At 39.8% G+C, this 24,616-nt stretch overlaps 1 protein-coding gene across 5 annotated transcripts in view; it reads left to right on the top strand.

The window, feature by feature from the left end:
- Positions 1–24,616, top strand: part of Pik3c2g (phosphatidylinositol-4-phosphate 3-kinase catalytic subunit type 2 gamma) — a 364,020-nt gene that overhangs the window by 265,153 nt on the left and 74,251 nt on the right. For all 5 annotated transcript variants that reach the window (XM_050135167.1, XM_050135166.1, XM_050135168.1 and 2 more), the window contains exons 27-30: positions 2,330–2,439; positions 19,531–19,720; positions 20,168–20,289; positions 23,682–23,790. In XM_050135167.1, coding sequence (XP_049991124.1) covers positions 2,330–2,439; positions 19,531–19,720; positions 20,168–20,289; positions 23,682–23,790 — 531 coding nt within the window. The remainder of the gene's footprint in view (positions 1–2,329; positions 2,440–19,530; positions 19,721–20,167; positions 20,290–23,681; positions 23,791–24,616) is intronic.

Raw genomic sequence — 24,616 nt, 5'->3', positions numbered from 1 at the left:
TTAGCTCAGAGAGAGAGAGAGAGAGAGAGAGAGAGAGAGAGAGAGAGAGAGAGAGAGAGAGAGAAAGAGAGAATATATATATATATATATCTTCCAGCCTGGCTATATTTTGTACCGCCATAGGCCAAAGCAGCTTTATTTATCAACCAATAAAAGCAACACATACACAGAAGATATCCCACATCAAGAGGTGATGTGGGAGTCCCTTCTGTGTGCTGTCATTACCATTAATGAATAAAGGAACTGCCTTGGCCTGTTGATAGGGCAGAACTTAGGTAGGCAGGGAGGACTGGACTGAATGCTTTAATGGAACTAAGTAACTGTTGTTGAGAATCAGAAAAAAAAGAGGGAATAGAATGTGGATTTCTTGCTGGTTTAGCACCACTGTAAATAAAGATAAGAGATGGGAAGAGGAGAAGAGATGAGGGTAAAGAGAATTTCCTCTTTTTTCTCTACATGGCTCCAAGTATTGACCTCTTGTGGTCATGGCTGGCAGCAAGCACTTTGACCTGATGAATCATATCACTGACCCAGAATTATTCATGTTTAGACTTGGTAACGTTGAGATGCCTAGGATTACCCAGGAGGATAGGCAAGTGATTGCAGTGTTTCCTTGGTTTCAGTTATCATCTGTGTGCTAATGACTTCTCACGCCACATCTGCAGCTGCGATGTTGAACTGTTGAATCTCTCAATGTATCCAATAATTTCTAATTTGTCCATATATTCCATGTATGTGCAAACATATATATGTGTGTGTGTGTACTCATATATATGTGTGTGTGCATAAATGTATATATATATGGTTCCCATATATACATATATATAGTTTTTTATTTTTAAGTGTGTGAGGGGTAGATAACTCTCAGAGGCCAGAGGCATTGGATCTCCTGAAGCTATAGTAACAGGAGGATGTGTTACTGTTAGCAAGTGACTTCCAGTTCTTTGCAAGAACAGCACAACTCCCAATTGTGGAGCAGTCTCTCCAGCCTCAACTATGTATATTTAAACCCAATTATGTCTCCATTGCAAACCAACTCCTAGCCCAGCCTCTTCTTTGGCTTCTTGTAACTCATCTTTAAGCAAAGAATTTTCTACCATGTCAGGCCTTGTACATGCCGACTAGCAGTCATGGATGTTGGAACACATGTTCTGAGCTTTAGTACTGCTGAAAATTCCCTACCTTGTCTCTTTCCATAGCTGTCTCTTGACATTGAGACACATGATAGTCTATGTTCCAGAAGTGTTCCTGGGATTTCTCTGTGAGTACATCAAGAACATCATGGTCTCTTCTGTTCAAGTGTCTCTCAGCCTTACTGGACAGTGGCAAGAATAGTTGCAAGTTATCTATTACTTCATCTGTCCTTCACCACAATAGATACATTTCATCTGCTATTGATAGGATTAACATCTCATTGCACAAGTGTCTTTATTCGAGGGCAGAACATTTATCATATTAGTCATAGAAGTATTGATAAAATCTCTCCCCTTTCCTCCTCCCTCTCCTCTACCCTATTCCTCATTTTCTTCTTCTACTTCTTAGAAAGAAATAATAATACAAAAATGTTTTCCTCAAAAATTTGCCTACAAGTAAAAAGAATAAAATCCCTCCCCTTTTCAACGCACTGTAAACAAAATATCTTCTTAAAGATAAGAAAAACTCACAAATTTATCCCTAGTTATTAATTTGATTTAATAATATTTGATGAATATACTTGCCACTTCTGCAGAAAAATATTGTGTTTGTAGAGAGTGAGCTGTAGAATCAGAGATGTGGCTTTCATACTGTGTCCTGCACCTCTGACCTAGACATATCACCCAACTCTTCTGCAGCACAGCCTTGTGCTCTTGAAACAAATATTATATGCATTTTGTGAACCACCATGTGATGGAAAAGATTTAGATTCTCTACAAACATGTCTGGTAATTCTGTGCTCCTTTAGATGTGAGAAAATGGAGGCTTAAGAGAGTCTAAGGAACTTTCTCAAAATTGCTCAGATTTTAAATGGTGGGCCCAAAAGTTTAGACAAGGGATTGATCATGTGGTCATGTTTTCTTCACTGATTTATGATGAGAATACAATGGAATTATTACTGTGCAAATACTTTACCAACTGTAATGGGTCTTTATGTTATTGCTGTTTATCCCCACCACTTTCTAAGAGAGGTCTAAAAGCGTGAAATTATGTCCATTCATGCAGACAAAATTAAAGGCATATTAAAACAAATGTAAATGTTTGCATATCTATCACCAGAGTGAGATGCATAAGCTTGATTTTTTTGTCTGCATTTATTCTTTCCTTTTTGATTTTGGGTTCTGTTGAAATGAAGATGCTACACGCAGGACTGCCTGAGCTAAGTGGAACTGAAGACCTGAAATATGTGTATAACAATCTGCGTCCACAAGACACAGACCTGGAGGCCACAAGTCATTTTACCAAGTAAGATCAGCTGCAAATGTGTATGGATGTTCATGTGTGTTGACATATGCTCCACTTTTGAGGTGATCTCGGGTTAGCTAGTCATTGATAGGAAGATCACATATCTAGAACCGTCTGGGTCCCCATTTTCAGAGAACAGAAGCAGAGAAGTACGTATGTCTATAAGCAGAAGGTCTTAGCTGGTGTCTCCACAGATGCCAGTGTTTGCTAACCAGCTTCTTTGTCTAGCAGATTGCTCAATAAGAGGTCATTGCAAAGAGCAAGGGCTGACATAAATAAATTGGTTGTTCTACTTGAACTCTGTCCAGAAAAACAATTTGGGAAAAGAGATTTATGAAGAGAAACAAGCCCACTACTTTCATCTACAAAACAATACAAATATTGGGATATTTAGTCAAAGACCTGTGACTGTCATCTAGCTTTAATCTATTTTTCATTAAGCAAGCCTGAGAAACACTTGTGTACTTCAAGGTGAGACTCTCACCAGAATGCAAAGAATATCAGTTAGACTCCAAGTCTCTGGACAAAGGACAGTGATTTTGATAATGGAACACCCTACAGGGATTTTTTTCTTTCTGAATGGGGAGTATAATTCTCAGACTATTTCAAGTACTCAGGAAATGTCAACTGTAGTTATCCCTGTGCACAGTTCAAGGGACGCAAACAGAACTCTTTCTTGCCTGTGACTCTTCAGAGTGACTCTTACTTGAATCTCTTAACCATTGTCAACACAGATTCCATTATTTTTCACTAGAACGTGCTCTTTGGAAGAAACATCAGCAAAATTAAAGCCCTTCCTGTGTTTGAATTTCCTCCCCCATTTTTATACTGTACAATGAAAAACATCTCCTCAATACAGGGGGCAGTGAAGCTTCAACCAGGCAGAACCTCACTCGCATCAGGAACTTCTTTCTCATGGACTTCAGCAGACAGACAGCAGGACTGGCTGTGGAACTTAAGACCAGTGACAGAATCAAAGAATGACAGACTGGGAGGGTTCTTGATTGTTGATTGTGACAGTAAACATTCGAAGGAGAAACCCGAGATGCAGAGGATTAAGTAAGACTCCTCCCTGTCATGCTCAGAAACAAGAAGAGCTCAGATCCAGCTCTCATCTTTCTGTTCCAGTATCTTTCCAGGAGTCAGTCCTGGAAACTAGATAATATTACTAAGTAACACTAAGCAGAGAGCCTGCTAAGATGAGGGATTTTGCTGCCTACCTTTTTATTATTTTTGTAATCTGCTATTAGAGATCCATTAGGAAAGACTGGTAGGAGTCCTTGTTTGTTTGGGTTTTTTTTACTCTTTAAAAAATATCCTCAGCTCAGGAGACTGGGACAAAAGAACTGTCTTGAATTCAAAGTTAGCTTAGATTTTTATAATTACTTCCAGATGAACCTGGCTACAGTGAAAGACTCTGTCTCAAAGCAGCAACTACTAAACTAAATAATTTCTTAATTAAATACACACACACACATAAAATCACAAATATTTAATACTGACTATGACTAGTCATTAGCTTTATGGCATAAGTAGCATAACTCCTTGGTTTCAGGGTCCAGGAGATCTCAAGTTATCTCAGCTTATGAGTATAGGCACCAAGGAAGGTCAACAACCTCACCTTAGCAAGAATAGAGCACACAGCACAAATCCTGAAGTTCCAGGAAGCTCAAGAGAGCACGAGGTATCATACCATAAGAGTTTAGTCCTATTAATTATTTGTAGAAGAAATGAGTTTACATGACACCCAAATAGCACCCCAATCAGGTTATTCCTTCAAAAGAGAATTCCAGTGGAATCCCATTCTTTCTGTGTACTCTGGTGTCACAGAATGATTGACATGGAAGTAGGGCATAACAGAGACTTTGGAGATAGCTGGATGGGGGTAGAAAAAGCAAAGAAAGGTAGTGTGTGGCTGGGCTGCAGGGTCTGTGTTAGAGAGAACACCTGACATTATTTGGGTATTTATGGCACAGCAGTTGACAACTAGGCCTTCCTATCATCACATAGGTGTATAGATACTAAAGTAGAGATAACAGTAGCAGGCCCTGCCCGAGGAAAACTGTGGATAGACTTGGTTAGCCAGAGTCCCATCTTGTCCATCTCTTGGTCTGTAAAGGCCATGTGATCTTGTGTATGAATGATCTTCCCAAAGTCAGTTCATTGCCTCTGTCCATTTCAAAGGGACAGGCCCAAATACAGGAAGCAGGTTCAATCCTGAAACCTCAGGGCAGTGGGCTTATCCCCCTGACCCAGTTCTGTACCTCTGCCAAGGCAATTGCACAGGTGCAGATGCTCTTCTTTCTAAACTGAATTTTCTTTTACCACTTTGTAGAAAAGCAGGTTTAGATGCGCACTCTGTTGCAGGATTAAGAGCATCTAATTATGTAAAATGGAAAAAAGTCATCCCTGTGTTTAAGAATTCTTCATCCTACCATTCCTTTTCTCTTTCTTCAAACCCTTCTGTTATTCTTAAAAAACGATGAGAGAGCGGCTACAAACGGTCCCCGGGCGGGCTGTCGGAGCCCGCCATGGGAAAGCGGCTACAGGAGGGCACGCTTCCTTGGCCCACGGTGGCGGCAGGTAACAGACACGTAAACACAGGAAATAGCCATAAGTATTTATTAAGGAAGGGGGAGAAAGAAAGACAGAGAAAAGAGATAAAAGGACAGAGGAGAGATACAAGAAGAGAGAGAGAGAGAAAAAACGCGTGCTCACGCTAAGGAAGCAGAAAGAGAGAGAGAGGGTCCCAAGATGGCGATGGGCGGGTCAGAGGTTATGGGAGTGGGCGTGGCTAGGGCAGGGACCCAAGAATATCATTCCCACATCTTGCTTTTGATAAAAAGCAAATTAGACACTTCAGTTTGAAGGAATTGGGGCGGCGAATTCTCAAGACTGCTTCCGGCTGATTGTGGGCGTCGTCTTGGGGGGGTGCGAGAGAAGGCTGGGGTGCTGGGAACATCCTGGCATAGCTGGTCTCTTTGCTTCTGACCCATGTCTGTGGCATGGGAATGTCTGGAGTCCCTAAGTTATTGGCAGAACAAAGAACAAAGTCAAATTAAGGTTAAAAGGAAAAAATTTTAGGACCAGGGAATTGAGGGGGTATCTGACCTGTTTAAGGTGGATTCTTTAATTTGGCTCCCTGGAACTCACGAGAACTCCTTGGGTTTGTGAAAACAGAAGTTTTAGACATAATATCACCTTCTAATCTGAGCGGCTCTGTCAAACTTACTCATCCCTCTCTATTACCCCTAAAGAAAATTTTTCCAGGACAGATAATTTTCAAGATGTACATTCATCCTATAGTTGTCTATTTAACTCATATATAAATTACAAAATTTTAGAGGAGGCATGAGACCTTACTTTTGATCCTACTATAATATCAGATTCTAGACAACTAATATATCACCCATGAAGCCTTGTTATTCAGCACTTATTAATCTTTCTTCTCGTGACAATACAGGATAAGCTGTTTTATGTACTATTTATTGCAATTATATTTTGTCTTGCAAAATTTCATCCTAATATTTTGTTTGGTTACATCAATTTCTCCCAAGTAAAGCAGGACAGGTGGTATATTCCAACCTGTCCTTTCCTAACAAGATCTGAATGTGGAACAAGCCCTATTTGAGGAAATGTACAAGTGACGCACCCAAGTGCAACCAAGAATATGGAAGACATTTAACAATAAGCTGACACTCACGGTAGAGCTTCTTATACATCAGGCCCTGTTGTAAATGCTTTTCATAATCTTCATTGTCATAAAAACACTATGAAATAGTAAATTTCCTAACTACATATTTAGATTAATAAAGCAAAACCCAAGAGAAATGAAACATATTGCAAAATATCGTCAACAAGAGGCACAGTCATGTGACGGCCAGGATGTAGAGCATCAGCCAGGAGTCTGTAGGCTTAAGGTTATTTCTTTCGCAAGCAGGTCCTCAGATACCTGTCAGTTCATAATCCAGGTCGTGGTTTAGTCAAAGTGTCCTTCACCCTTTGGCAGGCACTAATCCTCAAATCTGAATACACCTAATCTCAGCAAAAAATAGAAACACTTCCCCCATAATAGTATCTCTACCCACACTAAGAGCTCCTTGGATTTTTGGGGTGAAATCTACTGTAAATCATGCCTTTGGAGACTCAGGTAGGATCCTCTGCTGTGGAGACTCAGGTAGGGTTCTCTGCAGTAGAGACCCAGGTAGGATCCTCTGCAGTGGAGACTCAGGTAAGAATCCTCTTCTGTGGAGACTCAGGTAGGGTTTTCTGCAGTGGAGACTCAGGTAGGGTTTTCTGCAGTGGAGACTCAGGTAGGGTTTTCTGCGGTGGAGACTCAGGCAGGATCCTCTGCGGTGGAGACTCAGGTAGGATCCTCTGCCGTAGAGACTCAGGTAGGGTTCTCTGCAGTAGAGACCCAGGTGGGATCCTCTGTAGTGGAGACTCAGGTAGGGTTCTCTACAGTGGAGACTCAGGTAGGATCCTCTGCCATGGAGACTCAGGTGGGATCTTCTTCAGTGGAAATTCAGGTAGGGTTCTCTTCAGTGGAAACTCAGGTGGGAATCCTCTGCAGTGGAGACTCAGGTAGGGTCCTCTGCAGTGGAGACTCAGGGAAAGTTCCTCTGCAGTGACTTCCCAGAAATCACTTTTCTTCTTGTCTCATTTTTGGCCCATTCCCAGATGGATTGAAATGGTGTCTCTATTTCCTTCTTAGCAAAATCTCCCTTGAGATTCACTCTTTCTTAATCCTCAAGAGTCTTGCTAGCATATATTATCCTAAGATTTCAGCAGCACACCTTTTTATTTTTAGATCTGATGTGTCTGTTCAGATCTTCTTCAGGTTCTTTGTCCAGGATGAACAACTCGGGGACATTTCTTCGTCCTCATTTCATCTAGCACAAAGAAAAACTTGATACCAAAGGTCCAGAAACATCTATCATTTGTGCCTGTGTTTCTTTACAATACAAAAAAGAGACTGTTTCTTATGATCTATTATTTGATTATTTTGAATTTCTAAAATATACATTATTTCTTCTTTTAATCCTTAAACAATGAATAGAGTAGGTTTAAAAATCTAGGTCAATTAAAAATGATAATGCAACTTAGGCAGAGCATTTGGGTTTTAAATAAATGGTAGGAATTATATGTACCTCTTTACAATCATCTTTGAGTACTCAAAACATATTTGGTCCAGAATTTCCCAAAAATAGCCAGATCCAAAGATGGTCAAGTCTTTTATGGAACGTGACATATTGAGTATACATGACCTATGATATCCTCTGATTTTCCCCTGGTCATTTCTAGATTGCTTTTATAGTAATACAGTAAAAATATAGTCTTACATTATAATATATTGATTAATATATAAATACTTTTATACTAATACAATGGAAATGGTACATAATCTACTGTGTTACTCAGAGGCTGATGGCAATAAGGAAAAAATCTGTCTTTGTTCTGTACAGAAAAGTTATTTCCAAAATATTTTTAGCCCATGGTTAGTTGAACTTGTAGCTTTGGAGGTCACAGATAGAAATATTCAAGTGCACTTTTGTATAAAACATATTGTCCTCTTTAGCTGTGTTCTCTAACATCACATGGATTTTAGAAGTTAAAAAGGAAATGTGCACTCACAGATAAAGAAGCAAGTTCTGTAATGAACCCATCATGGATATCTGGTGCTTTAGTAGAGATCATTAAACACACACACACACACACACCTAAATTACACGTTTTACATTGTATTTGAAAAAGATACATATAGTCTCTCTATTTACATCCTTTTATTCTCTTCCTTTGTTCTGCGATTCGCAAAACCTTTTGTGCTGATGCTTATTCTGAAGTAATTACCAAGTTCCAGATAAAAATAAGACAAGAGAATCCTCCTACTCACTGTCACCAGGATCACAGCTGGGGTGCGTGAGTGAGGATTGAGCCGTGTGAGATGTGCCGTTATGTTCACCCGAAGTTCCTACACTGTTAGCATCAGGAAGCTCCCCTTTCAACCCTGCCTGAGACTTGAAAGCCAGCACTGATTCCATCTATCTGAATGTACCGAGCAGCCCAGATTGCTTCCTTACCCCAGGGTGTGTGCATTCAGGTCAAGAGCCGATTGTAAGTATTTCAGAGGATGTCACATGCTGTGAGACTCTGAAATTGATATTGTAATTGATGGTACAGAGAGGAAAAGAAAAATAAAACTCGCTTGCTGGCCATAAAGGTTTCTTTGCACCACTCCCAGTGCCTCTCTCTTCCCTACTTTTCTTGTACCACTTCTTGAGGAAGAGCACAGCTGAATGGAATCAAAATATCATGACTCAGGCCCCTACAAATTGCTGCTTTCCTGGACCATCTCTGTGAAGCTCACTGCTAGGCAACAAAGAAAGCATCCATTAAAATCCTGTCCAAACGGGTTATTTCAGAATTTTCAATCATCCTCAACCCTCTGGTTTGCTGTCCTTAGAAACAGATAACCTTCTCCACAGATGGACCAGAATGATAAGTATAGATTCCACCACCCACCTCTCCTCCCACATCTAAATGGTGCTTTTCACATCATCCCTTTCCCTCTCCAAAAGTGAGAGGAAAATTGTCCATAGATGCCCAGAGACCCTTTTGGCCTGTCATGCAGATTCTGTGATTCAGACAACATACATTCTACCATTATTTAGCTAAAAGCTAACCTTAAGCAATGCAAAACATCAAATTTAAAAGAAAAAAGTCTGGCATTTGAAGGATACATGACATGCACAGACTCAAACAGTAAGCCAACAATGTCAGAGACCAACAGTCTCAACTGAAATAGGCCTGTTTTGTTTATCTTGCTCATCATGAGCTACATCCCACTTCCACTTCTCTGACATTGTGCGGTATGAGTTCTAGGGAGTTGTTTGGCTCACTTACATACCTGTTTTTCTTTGTCCTTGCTGGACAGGTCCTTCATAAGAGTGTCTATGGAGCTTGTTGCTTGAGTCTTGTTCTGAGCACCATTGTATTGGAGGAGGCCACTTGTTGGTTCCCAGATGCCCTGCTACCTTAGACCCAAAATAATCACACAGAAACTGTATTAATTAAATAATTGTTTGGCCCATTAGCTCTAGCTTCCTATTGGGTAACTCTTACATCTGAATTTAACCCATTTCTGTTCATCTGTGAATGGCCACATGGCTGTGGCTTTCTGGCTGAAGTACCAGCATCTGTCTCTGGCAGGACTACATGGCATCTTCCTACTCTGCCCTTCTTTCTCCCAGCATACAGCCAATCTTTCCCCGCCTAGTTCTGTTCTTCCCTGCCATAGGCTCAAAGCAGTTCTTTATTCATTAACCAATAAAAGCAACACATAGACAGAAGGACCTCCCACACCACCCTGTCAAGGAACAGCCCAGAGTTTTTTCTCTCAAGTTGGCACTTTGGAGAAGAGCCCTAGGAGGGGCCATTGTATCGACAAAATGTAATGGCTCCAAAAGAGACTGATTCTGAAGAAGTTGGAATTGTTGACAGCCCTTAATGAATGTGCACCTAAACTCACATCTTAGCCACAGTACCTGGAGTCACCCACAGCTATAGACATAGCACAGGGAATCCTGTGTCCCTCTCCTTCTCACTTTATATCTCATGGCCAAATAAGAAGACAAGACTGCATACTCAAAGGCATCCGAATATAGTCCTGTGCTTTTGTAACTGTTTCCTCTCCAGAACTGAGCAAAGGAATGCCGTGTGGGGTAGCAAATTTCTGGACTCCTTTATCATTACATTAAAATTGCTTAGTGTCTTACAAACTGCCACATTATAAACTGTTCTATTCCAAAAATAAGGCTCAAAGTCGCCTTTATCTTAGCTTCACCACCTACACCTACAGACACAAACACTCACAGGGAGCAGAAAGGACTTGGGGGGAGTAACAACCAAGGCACTCCATTTTTCTTAAACCTAGAAAATGAATTTAAAGAATGTTCTCAGAATGTCTTTTATCATTCTGAAAGTCCTTCATGGCTTTTTAATCTTATTAAAACTCAAACTACACTAATTTTGTGAATCCTTGTTTATTTTTTGCTTTTTTTTTACATGGCAGTGTAACAGCTTTTACAATGTGTACTTCCCCCCTCTGTTGACCAGCCACATTCAATATGATGTGTGATAGCTTAGTTGCTGGTATAAATTCCTGCAATAGGAATATTTATGACAATTTTCCCAGTTTGCCTAAATATCAAGTCAGGATAAAATGAGCTGTTGAGTAATAAAAATGGTATTTGGAATTTTCTGGAATACTCTGAGTCTAAAGGTTAAATGCATTTGAAAAGTTTAATGCACCTACTAAAGGTATCAAAACTCATAAGTGAAAAAGAAGTATCTCAGACAACAGTGGTCCACAGTTGCTCTGTGCTTCAGTTCACAGGCAACAAAGTCCTGTGCAATTTATAGAGCTGCCTAGTCTAGTGTAGCAAGCAGCCACATGAAAGGAACTTACCACCAATTCTAAATACATTTTTCGTATGTTAAAGAGTTGCATAACTTCCATATAGCACCATCTATTGCCATGGAATCTTCTCTACTGCTGCATGTTAAGATTTATTTTCCTGTTGAACATAACAATTAATTGCAATATCGATTAGTTGCATAGAGTAACCTGGCACTGAAGGTACGGTTCATGTTGTCCTTTTACGGGTATACTACTCTGTAATCGGAGTAGGCCATCACCCGTCTCCTGGGTTCCTCATTCTATTTGCTCAGATCTTACCAGTTTTTACAAAGGTGTCACCATGAGAAGGTATAATAATAAGCTTTTCGTAGCTGAGCCTGAGGAGTCTGATGTTCTTGTTTATATTCAGTCAGGAGCCTCTTGTGACATTTACTTAGGATTCCCCAACTCTGTGGCATTCATTCTGAAGACCTGAAACTTCAAGTTGGGAAACAGTGTAGACATTTAAGAAGACTTTCTATGTCCTCTGTGAAAGATTGTCTTCTATATGTGACAGGGAATTGTCATCCAGGAAATCTCAGCACTGAGCTTGCCTAAACACAACATCAACATGAGAACACCAACTGACATGCTAGTGTGGGCGGGGGAACTCTCATGGCTTTACTCCTAGTAAAACTAGAAGTGATGCATGGATAGTGAGAGAGGAGGAGTCGGTCTTCTTCAGGGATAAGTCCTGATCAGTTATTCAGTTCCAGGAGGTCAGCCCTGAACACATATAAAAAACACTGAATGAATTCAGTACGTTCGATTGATAAACTTAGATACATATATATGTCACAATAATACATAAAGAATAAAAGGCCATGAATTTGGAAGAGAGTGGGGATTTGTGGGGACAGAATTAGAGGGGGGGAGAGGAGTGACATAAACATAGTGCTCATATATTAGCTTCTCAAAAAATAAAATTAAAAGATTTTTAAAATCAAGAGTACATAAGAAGAAGGGGGAGAGAAGGAAGGAGATGAAGAGAAGGACACAGATGCAGGACCAACAGAGAGCTCTAGCCTCTCTAATGGTCTTGTGATAGCATTCTTCCAGAACCTCAAGAGAATTGCCAAGACTTAGATTCCACCAAACCAATAATTTACACAATTGATTCCTCTTGCTTCTTTCCCATGTGCAGTTAGCTAAGTTTTGGACTCATAAGCAATCACTTTCTTATTTATTTGGTAGTAGTGGTAAGGTTGCACACTAACATACTACTTCTAATGATTTGTGTTACCTCTGCTGATCCCTAAGTCATAGCATGCTTTAATCCCCAAGTATATTCTCTAGATGCAAGAACTCGGGTTCCTAGCCATTAGGAGTGATGTTAAGCTTGTAAGCAGAGGTAGTGAGCTCAGTGGGAACAAAGCAGACTTTTCTTCAACAGGTGATTTTTGCAATGTGCAACTATGCCAAATGATATGAAAAAGAAATCCTGAGTGTAGCTCCTACTGTTCTGACTATGCTGGGCAAATGTAAATGCTTGTTAGCATCAGTGTCTCCAGATTATTGGAAAGACCATTATAAGGAAAATATCCACATGCTCATGGCCATGCTTCCCAAGCTATGTGGGCAACTTGTCAAGTCCATAAGAATTAAAACAACATACTTTATCCTATTCGAGGGATAAAATATAAAATTTGTGTTTCATATGTACACAAATCCTTTGCACACATGCGCAACCCATTATTACAAGTTCTCTTTGACACATCTTAATGTTGAGTTTTCACAAGTAGAAGTGTTACCAGCAATCAGAAGCCTGAAGGCAGAGGAAGAGCCGATCAAGGTCAGCCTGCGCTACAGCAAGATACGTTGTGGGTAAAATGTGTAGGAAGGTGTCTTGATCACACGTGCAGAATGCATTTGCAATGATTGTTGTTGAATACATGCTTTAAATTCTGTGTGTGTTTGCTGAGTGTATGCATGCGCATCATGTGTGTGCAGAGGCCAGAAGACTGTGTCAGATCCCCAGGACTGTAGTTATAAGTTGTTGGACGTTACCTGGCGTGGGTTTGTTCTGGAAACAAATCCAGGTCCTCTGTAAAAGTAGCCATCTCTCTTAATCACTGTTCCTATAGAATACAGTTTTAAATAACACCATTTTGGTTAAAATATGTGTTTGAATATTTTTGACATATATAATATATATCAATATATTTTATAATGTATAATATATTTGACATATATATAATAAAATAGGAATTGTGTGATGACACACTTTATAAATATAAGTATAAAAAAAGTGCTAGCCAGACATTTCAGAAGTTACAAATCGAATGCTGGATTATTGCTTTTCCTCATGGAATAAAGAAATTGCGACAGAGCTGCATCAATTTTTCATTCCCTGTGAACTGCTGAGCAGCTCAGAAAGCTGGACAATCAGCACCCCAATTTAAAAACACTGATGCAGTTACATGTTTATTACGCACACCAGAACCCCTGCAATGAAACAAAGCCTACGGTTTAGATGAGGGGCAAATTTGTTCCTGGTGCATTTGAGTCACATGAAACCCTTCTCTTTTTAATGATACAATTACAGTGTAAGGAGAAGCCTAAAGAGTGACTCCTACAGAGTCCTCACAGACAATCTGCGCAGAAAGATTTCCTGGAGATTATTAGAGGACCTGCTCAGGAAAACATATATTCTATCAAGCCACCAAAGTGCATAAATAATTTAAACTGTGAAAAGAAACATGCTCATGTGGAAATTCCCCAGGGTTGCTTGAGGGCCTTACACATCACTCCGGCCCACACCCTGAAGGTGACACTCCCCAGGGGCCACTCTGGCTCTTATGCAGTGAAAAAGATGTCCTGGTATATGTAAATGTGAATGCCCAATTATGTCATTTGCACTGGAGAGGTGACTCGATCAGTAAAGCACTTTCATCTGAGCATGAGGACTTGAGTTTCTATCCTCAGCATCCCTGTTAAAGCTGGTTGTGGTAGTATGAAATTGTAATCCAAGCACCAGGGAGGCAGAGCCAGGAAGATCATTTTTAGGCCTGTGGTCAAGCTAGGATGCCAAATTGGTAAGACCCCATGTTCAGTGAGTCATGGTCACAAAAGGTTGAGAACAACTGAAGACATCCATTGTCTGACCTTCATACACACATATAGATATGCACACACATATTCATGTATACCACATACATACAAATATGCACAATGTGCATTTTCATGTATACAACATACATATATATACATATACCACACATGTGTAAATATATAATATTTAATTTTAAAAGAAATTTCCATTGTTCTAGAAGTTGCTGTGAAGACCAGAGCCAGAGATCCAGCATCTGCCCTTGCTTACATTGCTGGGGCACCTTTTGGAGGTGGTTGCTTCTGAGGAGAAAAAATTTAAACTATTAATATACAACATTATGTGAAATTACACATTTACTGTGAAATAGAATACAGAGTATAAGCATTTTAAGATAGAACATATTGGATATGATGCCAATATGTTTGCGATCCAAGTACTCTGGAGGCTGAAGCAGGAAGATCTCAAGTTTGAGGTCAGTTTAGGGTCCCCAAAACACAAGTAACAATCAATCAAACAAGCAAAAAGACAGGGTCTAAGGTTTAAGAAATTTTGTGATTATTGATCTCTTCAGGAAGCTGGAAATATTTGTTAGGAATTTTTCTTTCTGCCTACAGGCATTCCTGAACAAAAATCAAAAACTGAACGTTTTTCAGCCTTTTCCACACCAGGGAAATCCACACTAAAGCTAGTGGATTATTTTTTTTTTTTGGTGAGACAAAACTGAAAGTTTCTTTTTCTCATTATCAAAAATTCATAAACAGAATTGGAACTTGGGAATCAGTGAAATATGAATGGAACTCTTTGGTTACTGTTTTCTAGATTACATTATTTTTTGGTTGCATTAACTCTCTCTTGGGTTTTGTTTTCCTGCAGAAAGAAAATAATTTTATTGACTTTCTGGAGGATAATAAGATTATCATGAAGCATTTAGTGAAGTACTTGCCAAAGGACATTGACTTCCTGAATGCTAAGCTCTGATTGGCTCCATCACCCATGTGCCCCAGTGCACGGAGCTGTGCCTAGCAGGAGAGTTAGACTTTCTTTATTAAGAGTGCCTGGGGTTTTCTCAGAGCTGGGATTCTTCTGGCTGTAGCTTTGTATCTTTATTATAAAAAGTATTCTGAATATAGTTTAGAGACATAGCTCAGTAGTAGAATGACTGCCTCACATGCATGAGGTCCCCACTACTACCCAAGCCAAAAAATCATTCTGCATATTCCTGATAACAGCGTTATTTTAAAAAAAAAAGTCCTAGAGCTGTTCCCTGGGTATGTGTGTTTGTGGATAGAAAAACAGACAGATGGATGTTGGATGGATAGATGGATGATGGATAGATGGGTGGCTGGATGGATGGGTGGATGGATGGTAGTTAGATATCATTGTTATCTGGGTATATCAGACCTAAGATGCTGTGAAAACAACCTCCTGGATGGGTAATGTTTAATGGCAATATGTAATATGGTGCCTGTAAGAAGACGTGGATATGAGTGAAAATTTGCCTTAAAAACATAGGGCAAGGAGCTAAAGCGTAGCTCTATAGTTAAGAGCACTTATTGCTCTTCCAGAGGACCCAAGTTCAGATCTGGAGGCTCAGTACTACCTGTAAGTCCTACTCCAGGTGATCAGATGCCATCTTCTGGCCTCCAAGGGCACCTGCATACACAAAGCACACACGTAAATATTAAAGAAAGCAAAAAACACTCACAGTGCCCCACCTTTCCTAAGATTTTTAACCCTTAGACAATGATCAAGCAGAGCACATTGTGGCAGAGCTCGCAGGTGGCAAGTGAGTGCATTAGAATTTACAATGGATGGTTCGTAGTCGCTGCTCTGAGGGCTGAGTGCACAGCCTCACTCCACTCCAGCACATCAGAGTGCTCAGTAAGCATTTGCTGGATCGATGAGCCGATGAATATTCATAAATAATGACTGGTAATATACTCTTGCTATTGCTATGATTTTCCTGTCTTTAGAGTCAATACTCTCTACTACAGCATAGATTCACAAATTTATAAGTTCCAAGAATATCATGAAAAATATTGAACAATGTGAAAATGAGTAATGGGGATCAGGGCTGTATTTCAACAATTTTAGCAAATTCTAACATCAATTTATGCATAATGATGAGAAAAACTCAAACTTCTGTAAAAGGAGCTAGAGACCATAAAAGATAAATGAGTCTGAATATTTCTAAAGTCAGGGGAGATTATTAAACATGGTTGAAGTACATTGTTACCATCGAGGACCTGGTGGATTGATTCTAAAGGGGATTTTGTATGATAATGTTGATGCATGCCAACTCAGAAATTTCATGCTTGATTTTATCTATTCATGTCACAAACCATTAGCAAGTTCCCACTGGAAGGAAACGTGGGTAAATATCATACTTCTAAAAGTGAAAAATTTTAAGCATTCCCATTGCCAGGAGAAACATGAAGCCTCCTCACTCGTAGTGAAACCATGTGTTAGTGCTCCTTTTCTTTTGAACTGCGGAACAATTAAAGCAATTCCAAAGGATTACAAGAACCTGATTTCAGATAAGAGTTTGGATAAATGATTACAAGATAAATGTTCAAACAACCACTAAGAAATTAAACTGAAAGCCTTATTTGTAACCTCAATGGAAAGTGGAAATTTAACAAAATCTAGAAGCATTTAGAAATCTTTATTGTATAGAAAGGAATAGAATTTCATTCATATCCAGTGTAAAATTGTACAGTACACACACACACACTAAAAATGGACTGAGTTCCCAAGGCCCAGATGAAGAGCAGAAGGAGGGAGAACATTAGCAAGGAAGTCAGGACTGCGAGGGGTGCGTCCACCCACAGAGACAGAAACGGTGGAACTGATTTAATCAGAGCTCTCACCAGGGCCAGCTGGACTGGGACTGAACGAGCATGTGATAAAACCAAAGTCTCTGAATGTGTCTGACAATGAGGGCTGACTGAGAAGCCAATGATAACGGCACTGGGTTTTGATTCTACTGCATGTACTGGGTTTTTTTTGGGAGCCTAGTCTGTTTGGATGCTCACCTTCCTAGACTTGGATGGAGTGGGAGAGCCTTGGACTTCCCACAGGGCAGGGTACCCTGCCTTCTCTTAGGACTGGAGAAGGAGGGGAAGGGGAAGGAAGTGGGGGGGGGAGTGGAAGGGAAATGGGAGGATAGGAGGAGTTGGAATTAATAAATAAATAAATTTTTAAAAAGTCAGCCTTTTAAAACAATGGCAATTGAAACTTGGAAATGTAACAGAGAGAATGAGCAGCTGCTTGCTTTCTGGTTCTGATGGGTTAGCACTGCCAATCATTCGGGGAAAGAGAACAGTGCTTAAGGAAACTAGCAAATTTCAATGTGCTCTTCGGAGGGAATAGATAGAAAATATCATAAAAGAAAAGATGAGGGTACCCCTTTCTCCACAACCTCTCCAGCAAAGGATATCATTGGTGTTTTTGATTTTAGCCATTCTGACAGGTGTAAGATGATATCTCAAAGTTGTTTTGATTTGCATTTCCCTGATCGCTAAGGAGGTTGAGCATAACCTTAAGTGTCTTTTAGCCATTTGAATTTCTTCTGTTGAGAATTCTCTGTTCAGGTCAGTGCCCCATTTTTTAATTGGGTTAATTAGCATTTTAACGTCTAGTTTCTTGAGTTCTTTATATATTTTGGAGATCAGACCTTTGTCTGTTGCGGGGGTGGTGAAGATCTTCTCCCAGTCAGTGGGTTGCCTTTTTGTCTTAGTGAGTGTCCTTTGCTTTGCAGAAGCTTCTCAGTTTCAGTAGGTCCCATTTATTCAATGTTGCCCTTAATGTCTGTGCTGCTGGGGTTATACATAGGAAGCGATCGCCTGTGCCCATCTGTTGTAGGGTACTTCCCACTTTTTCTTCTATCAGGTTCAGTGTGTTCACACTGATATTGAGCAGAAGGAGGGAAAATTTGAGCAAAGAAGTCAGGACCACGAGGGGTGCACCCACCCACGGAGACAGTGGGGCTGATCTATTGTGAGCTCACCAAGGCCAGCTGGACTGCGACTGAAAAAGCATGGGATAAAACTGGACTCTCTGAATATGGCGGACAATGAGGGCTGCTGAGAAGCCAAGGACAATGCCACTGGGTTTTGATCCTACTTCATGTTCTGGCTTTGTGGGAGCCTAGCCAGTTTGGATGTCCACCTTCCTAGACCAGGATGGCGCGGGGAGGACTTTGGACTTTCCACAGGGCAGGGAACCCTGACTGCCCCTCAGACTGGAGAGGGAGGGGGAGAGGAGTGGGGGGGGGGGGGAGAGGAGAGGGAGGGGGGGGGAAAGGGGAGACGGGGAGGGAAATGGGAGGCGGGGAGGAGGCGGAAATATTTTTTTTTTCAATAAAAAATTATATTAAAAAAAGAAAAGATGAAAGCTTTAGGTTAGGGGTTCATTGTAGCATTAGAATACTAAAAATATGCTTCCAAGATCAAGCAACAAAATCAAAACAATCAGAAAAGATAAAACACCATAGAGTGAGATATAGTTCATATAAAACACTTAATCATTAAATACATAGTTATAGTGTACTGAAGTTTTCTAAGATAGCTTTTAGAGAAGTAAAAGTATATGGAGATAAAATAGAACTAAACATTGAAAATTGAGCCATAGTTTTCAAAATCCTTTACATAGAGGAGATGGGAAAAAGTGGGTGTGGCATGTTCAACCTTTGACATTCCAACATGATGTCATTTACAGAGTTCATGCTTCAGAACCAAACAAAGACATTATCAAAGGTAATCTCCTAATGTTCATTTGTGACATTGTGTTGGATTGCATGTGGACTACAGGTTGCACACACATATTCATAGGCAGCTTTGGACCTACCTCACTTTCTAGGTTTAATTTCTGAACATGTGCAAATACTTCAAATGATTTTGAACTACAGTTAATTTGTTTTAACATCATAATCTCTAAAAAATATAAAACAAAATAACCTTTATTTATTTATTATACGTGTGTCTGAATCTCTCTCACTGTGTGAGTCTCTGTCTCCATGTGTGTCTGTGTGTGTCTGTGTCTGTATGTCTCTGTGTGTATGTGTCTATGTTTGTCTCTGTCTGTATGTGTCTCTGTCTGTGTGTGTCTCTGTATCTCCCTCCTCTTTTCCCCAATGCTAAGATTGCAGATGTGTGACACTATGTTCAATTCTCTCTTCTCTCTCTCTCTCTCTCTCTCTCTCTCTCTCTCTCTCTCTTTCTCTCTCGTGTGAGTCACTGGGTTCATGACTCACAGCATTCATGAAGAAATCAGAGGACACTCAATAGGACCAAACTCAGTCACTCAGACTCAACAGCAGCACCTGCTGAGCTGTCTCACCAATGCAAAAAATTCTCAGAATATGATGATATTTTCTGTCTCACCAAGATAATGTCTTTTATACTTCCTAATAACTTCCAGATGTGAACTTAATATTTAAGAACTTAGTAGCTGGGTTTTATAAATTTTCATCTCACCCTTTCATAAACATACATCTGACAAACATACAGGACCCAATTATAAGTGAAGCTGGCTGATAGAGGGAGTGTTTCTCACTGTCTTTTCTTTTCCACTTCTCTAGGAAAATAAAGGAAAGTTTGGAGTGTTTCCCAGTTAAACTGAATAACCTGATCCACACTCTTGCACAGATGCCAGCCATAAGCCTTGCCAAACCAACTCCTCAGACTCTTTCCCAGGAATCCTACAACCTGCATAAAACCAGGACAATTCAGAGAGTCACAATATTAGGGCTCAGCAAGACACACAACCACGTAAGTTTAAATCTGCACCAACAGACTCTGCTACACATACCTTTCAAAGCATGGTGGGTTTTTACTATGCAAATTGAAAATCAGTTACAAGTGGAGAAGTGCCATTAAAGAGATGTTTTAAGAAAAATCATAACAACCGGAGCTATTAGTGGGAGAACCATCAGGAGGAACAGTTCCTACCCTGTGGTAGAATATAAATCAAGAGCTAATTAAAGTGTCTACAAGAAAGGACAGCAGAAATTAGGCAATGTTGAAAGAACATAAAATTATGGAACCCTCATACATTTTATTTATAGGTAATCGTGGCATTACAAATTACATCCTTCGGTTCTGATGATAATTTTTTAACAGATAGTTTTCCTCTTTGCTTAATTTACCTAAAAGCAGGTTTTAGGGTCTGTGGCAAGTTTAATCTCCATCTTTTGATTTTTGCCTGTTTATCTGCAGCTGTACCTGATCGAGGTGACCCTCAGTGACAAGAGGAAAAGCCTGACCCAAAAGTCATTCGAGCAGTTTTCCAGACTTCACAGCCAAATTCAGAAGCAATTCTCGTCGCTGCCTCTCCCAGAGTAAGGCTCTGTCCCCTCGCCAGCCATATTTGGCCTTCGGAGTTCATCCTTGAGCAGAGGGGAAAATGATGGCTAGGAGATTTCCTGTTTGGGAGCAGTGGCAGTGTCTGCTGCAGAGCTGCTCCCCGCCCACCCGCAGAGCCTGAGCGAAGAGCCCTTTGCAGCAAAGAGCAGAACAAAGTTGGCAATTTTCTTTCCAGCCATTGATTTTTGTAGATGGAAGAAAAAAAAATCAGAACCTCTTTCATTTTTCATCATTTATTGGGAAAAATTGTTTTATTTCCCTGTTTTAAAATTTAATCTCCTCAGTTGTTTTCTATAAAAATAGAATTGAAATTGAAAGTCAGAACTAAATCAACATGCCTACTCTTCTGGCAATAACTGAAATTTAAGAACTCATATATAAACACACATAGATACACATAAAGAAGAATGGGGGATTTCTGTTCTGAGGGGGGGTGTAATAATATCAATTGGTTCGTTCATAATTCACCTTGGCTTGTTCTTAAGCTGGGGTTTTCTTAACCAGTAATGACTCAACTTGCATTATCTAAATGTTATTTATTCCATGTACATTCTGAAGGAATTGCTGAGGTCATTCTGTAACAATGAAAAAGACTGAGCACAAGCTGACAGTAGCTCGATGAGAACAAGCAGTCATCTCATTTTAAATACTCGTTAATTAAAATGGGGAAAATTTGGGTCACACAGCAAAGCTGTAGTTTATCTTTAAAATTGTGAGTTCCCCAGAAATTAGGATATTGGCAGCCAGATAAACCGAATTTTGATTCCTTCCCTCGGCGCCAGGGTTTTTGTTGAGCGGGCCAACCTTTGAGGTTGTTCCTAACATGCCTTGCACATATGGATTTGTACTTATTCTTTGGTTTAATCACCTTGCAAAGCATACATACAAGTTGTCAATGGGTGAAGAGATACTTTGGAATATTGAAAACGTATGTTTGCTGTTGTCATAGGCATTTTGAAGCACGAACATTTTCAATACCTGTGAGATAAGACATTAGACAGCAGTTAAAGAACACGAGAGGCAAATGCATTCACTCTGGAAACTTATATGCATAGGTTTAGGTTTTGTTCTTCTAGTAGAATTGGAAAAAGGGAACCATGAACAAAGATCTGCAAACTTCAGTGGGAAAGTTCAATATCGAGGCTTGTCATCATATCCAGTAACAGTCACCGTAACAATATACATTAACCTCTGTTAAAGGCTGCCTCCTCAGGCCTCTTGGATGCTGTGGAGAACTTCAGAAGTGCGAGCACCTCTTTCCACATGCCTCTTCTCAATTTGCAGCCTTAGTTAAGATTCTGTTCTGCACATGGCTGTTGCCTGGCAATGAAGCTAAATTGATATTCAAACCATTTAAGGAACCCACTGAGGGAGGGACATTTAGCCTTGTGTGCTCTGAGCAGCTCCTGTGGGCTGCCACTCCCACAGGGGCCAAGACTGGAGATCATACATATGGATGAAGAAGACGGCAAGATTTCTTCTGACTGCTACATTCACTGAGGGAAGCCCTAAGAGACTTCCGCAAAGCCCATCTGAGAAAAAAATCAGAAAGTCAGAGTCAGGAAGGATGGAAATCTATTTAGTCATAACCTGCAATAGAGGTTTTCTAACTGAGCCATTTGTACTTCTGGTGCCTTCCAGGAGTGCACAAACATGGAGATTTTCTTAGAAAGAATGACTTAAACTCATCTGCTGGAGGAGACTCCTCTCCCTCTTCCTTCTTTCCTCTCAGCATCAAAACTTGGCTGTGTGTTCTCCCAGGATGAAAACACACACACATACACACACACACCACACAGGACTAGACCAAAGGGAAAAGAAAACCCTGGTGTTAGTATCGAGGAAATGAATTATTCTAATTATTATAACAACTCTATTTTCAAATCAGGACTTAAACACACACACAAAATGTAAAAGCTGTTTTCTTTTGCTTGCTTTTCACCTTAACTAAATTGAAAGAGAATATGACAATGGTGTCAGGTAAAACAGCATAAAATTACTTTTCAGTAACTGCTGTCAATGTGCATATGGTAGATGAGCTTTATATGGATTGGATGGTACTAGTATGGCCCAGTTCCTAAATTCTGTGCACAGAATTATACTTAGAATTTTCAGTATCTATAAAATGTCAGAAAAGATTGAATTGCTTCATTATACCAATATGGAAGTTTTGCACATAGACATATGAATTATATTTAAAACTAACTAAAGCAGTCAAGTTGCCAAGATCATTTCCAAAACTGCCACCATATGTATGTGTGTAATTTATTTTTTATATTATAGACTAATTATATATGGATACTAATTTTTGTAACTAATTCCAGATGAAAAAAATCTTAATAATTCAATCCTTAGATTGATAAACTATTTTAAAATATAAAGTATTACCTAGTTACTAGGTAATAAATTAAATATATACATTTATCCATACTGCACTTTCATGACTTTTTTTTAGCAAGTAACAGGGATGCCAGGTGATGGTGGTGCACACCTTTAATCTTAGCACTCAGGAGGCAGAGGCAGGTGGATCTCTGAGTTGCAGGCTAGTCTGGTCTACAGAGTGAGCTCCAGGACATCCAAGGTGACACAGAGAAACCCTGTCTCAAAAAATGAACAAAAATAAGCAGCAGGCTTGAACTCCTAACTTGAAGTCACCACCTGCCTCTGGTGCTTGCTGAGAAAGTTTCACAACCCCTCTCAGTTCTTCTAGGAAGCACTGCAGGCAGGCCTTCATCTGCACAAAAAAGCAGAAGCATAGGTACAGGAAACAGTAAGTTTCTGAAAAGATACAATTAAGCATAAAAATATGTTACCAGATGGGACCACTAACAGGTCATCCCAATAAAAGACTAGTCTTAAGCGCAACTCACCAAAACGGTCTTCAGGTAGATGACAGAGAGTCTTCTAGTCAAAGTCAGGGTGGATTTGACTCACAAGAGCAAGACCAGATGGAAGCAGATGCTTCTAGATGAAATTTCTAATTTATATCATGCAATAATGTCTGCCAAGAGCCCATAAGTAACAAGACAACCAGAACTCTTTGAAAAACTGTAAGACATTAATTTCAGAAACTTTGTATTAGCCCCTACATGTACTGGGTGGAAACATTTGTGGTCTGCCATAAATACAGTAATAAAGATCACATCAAATTAATTTAACATTAAATTAAATTAGTGTTGATATCAGTGCTGATTCAAGTAGCACAAATGACCACAGTTGCGTCTATAAAATGGCCATGATTAATCATGTATATCCTGACTCTTTCTAATGCTGTTATTGGCCCTACACGGGTGTAGCTGTTAACTTTGTGACCAGCTCAAAAGAGCTACTTTTCATACTGACTGAAGTATCCTTTCTTTTCAAACAGGTTTCCTCACTGGTGGCACTTACCGTTCACAGATTCGGATCACAAGAGAATCAGAGATCTAAGTCATTACGTGGAACAGATGCTGAGCCGGTCTTACGAAGTCGCGAATGTAGGTGACAACGTTTTTCTTTCCACTTTGATGCCAAGGTCAACTATTGGCTTATTGTTACCAAAAGTAGTTTTAAATGTATCAGCATGCTATAGTTTCTTCACTCAACAACCATGTAGGTCTAACATGTCTGAACTCCATGAAATGAAGTCCAGAGCCCCAGTTTCACACCGCCTAGATGATGCAATGTGAGCTAGAAGGACCACAAAATTCTTTGATGCTCTAGAGTGTCAGAAGCGTTGATTTCTTCTGGATTTGATACAAAAATTATGGATTTGGAGACAGACAGTATTTTTCAGGCTTTTAACTTGGGGTGGGATTTCAGTTGTTCTACTGTAAAGTCCTAAGGAGGAACAAAGCCACAGAGGGATCATGGGTAAGGAAAACCATGTTACTCTACTAGGTTCCCATTGAGATTTTGACAAAGTATGGCAGTAAAGTGGCTTGAAGCAACACAAGTCTATTTTCTTTCAGTTTTTGAACTCAGAAATCGAATATGGGACTTTAGGAACTGGAATCAAGTTATTGACAGACCTGCTCCTTCTGAAATATCCCATCTTCAAGAAAAAAGGTTCTCCACCTGTGGGTCATGACCTCATTGGGGGTTGCATACCGGATATTTACATGATGATTAATAACAGTAGCAATTTTACAGTTATGAAGTAGCAAACACAACATGAGGAACTATATTAAAGAGTTACAGTATTAAGAAGGTTGAGAACTTCTAAATGATCTCTTCCAGCAATACATTGGCACATTCTGAACTCAGTTTCCCCCATCACACATTCCTGTCTGCCTCTAACTGTCCTTGTGCCTCTACTAGAAA

The sequence above is a fragment of the Alexandromys fortis genome, unplaced genomic scaffold (assembly GCF_014885135.2).
Source record: "Alexandromys fortis isolate MF-2015 unplaced genomic scaffold, M_Fortis_MF-2015_v1.1 scaffold_21, whole genome shotgun sequence".
Classification (NCBI taxonomy): domain Eukaryota; kingdom Metazoa; phylum Chordata; class Mammalia; order Rodentia; family Cricetidae; genus Alexandromys; species Alexandromys fortis.
Note: the sequence above shows the minus strand (reverse complement) of the source record. Positions and strands in the feature narration are given on the sequence as shown.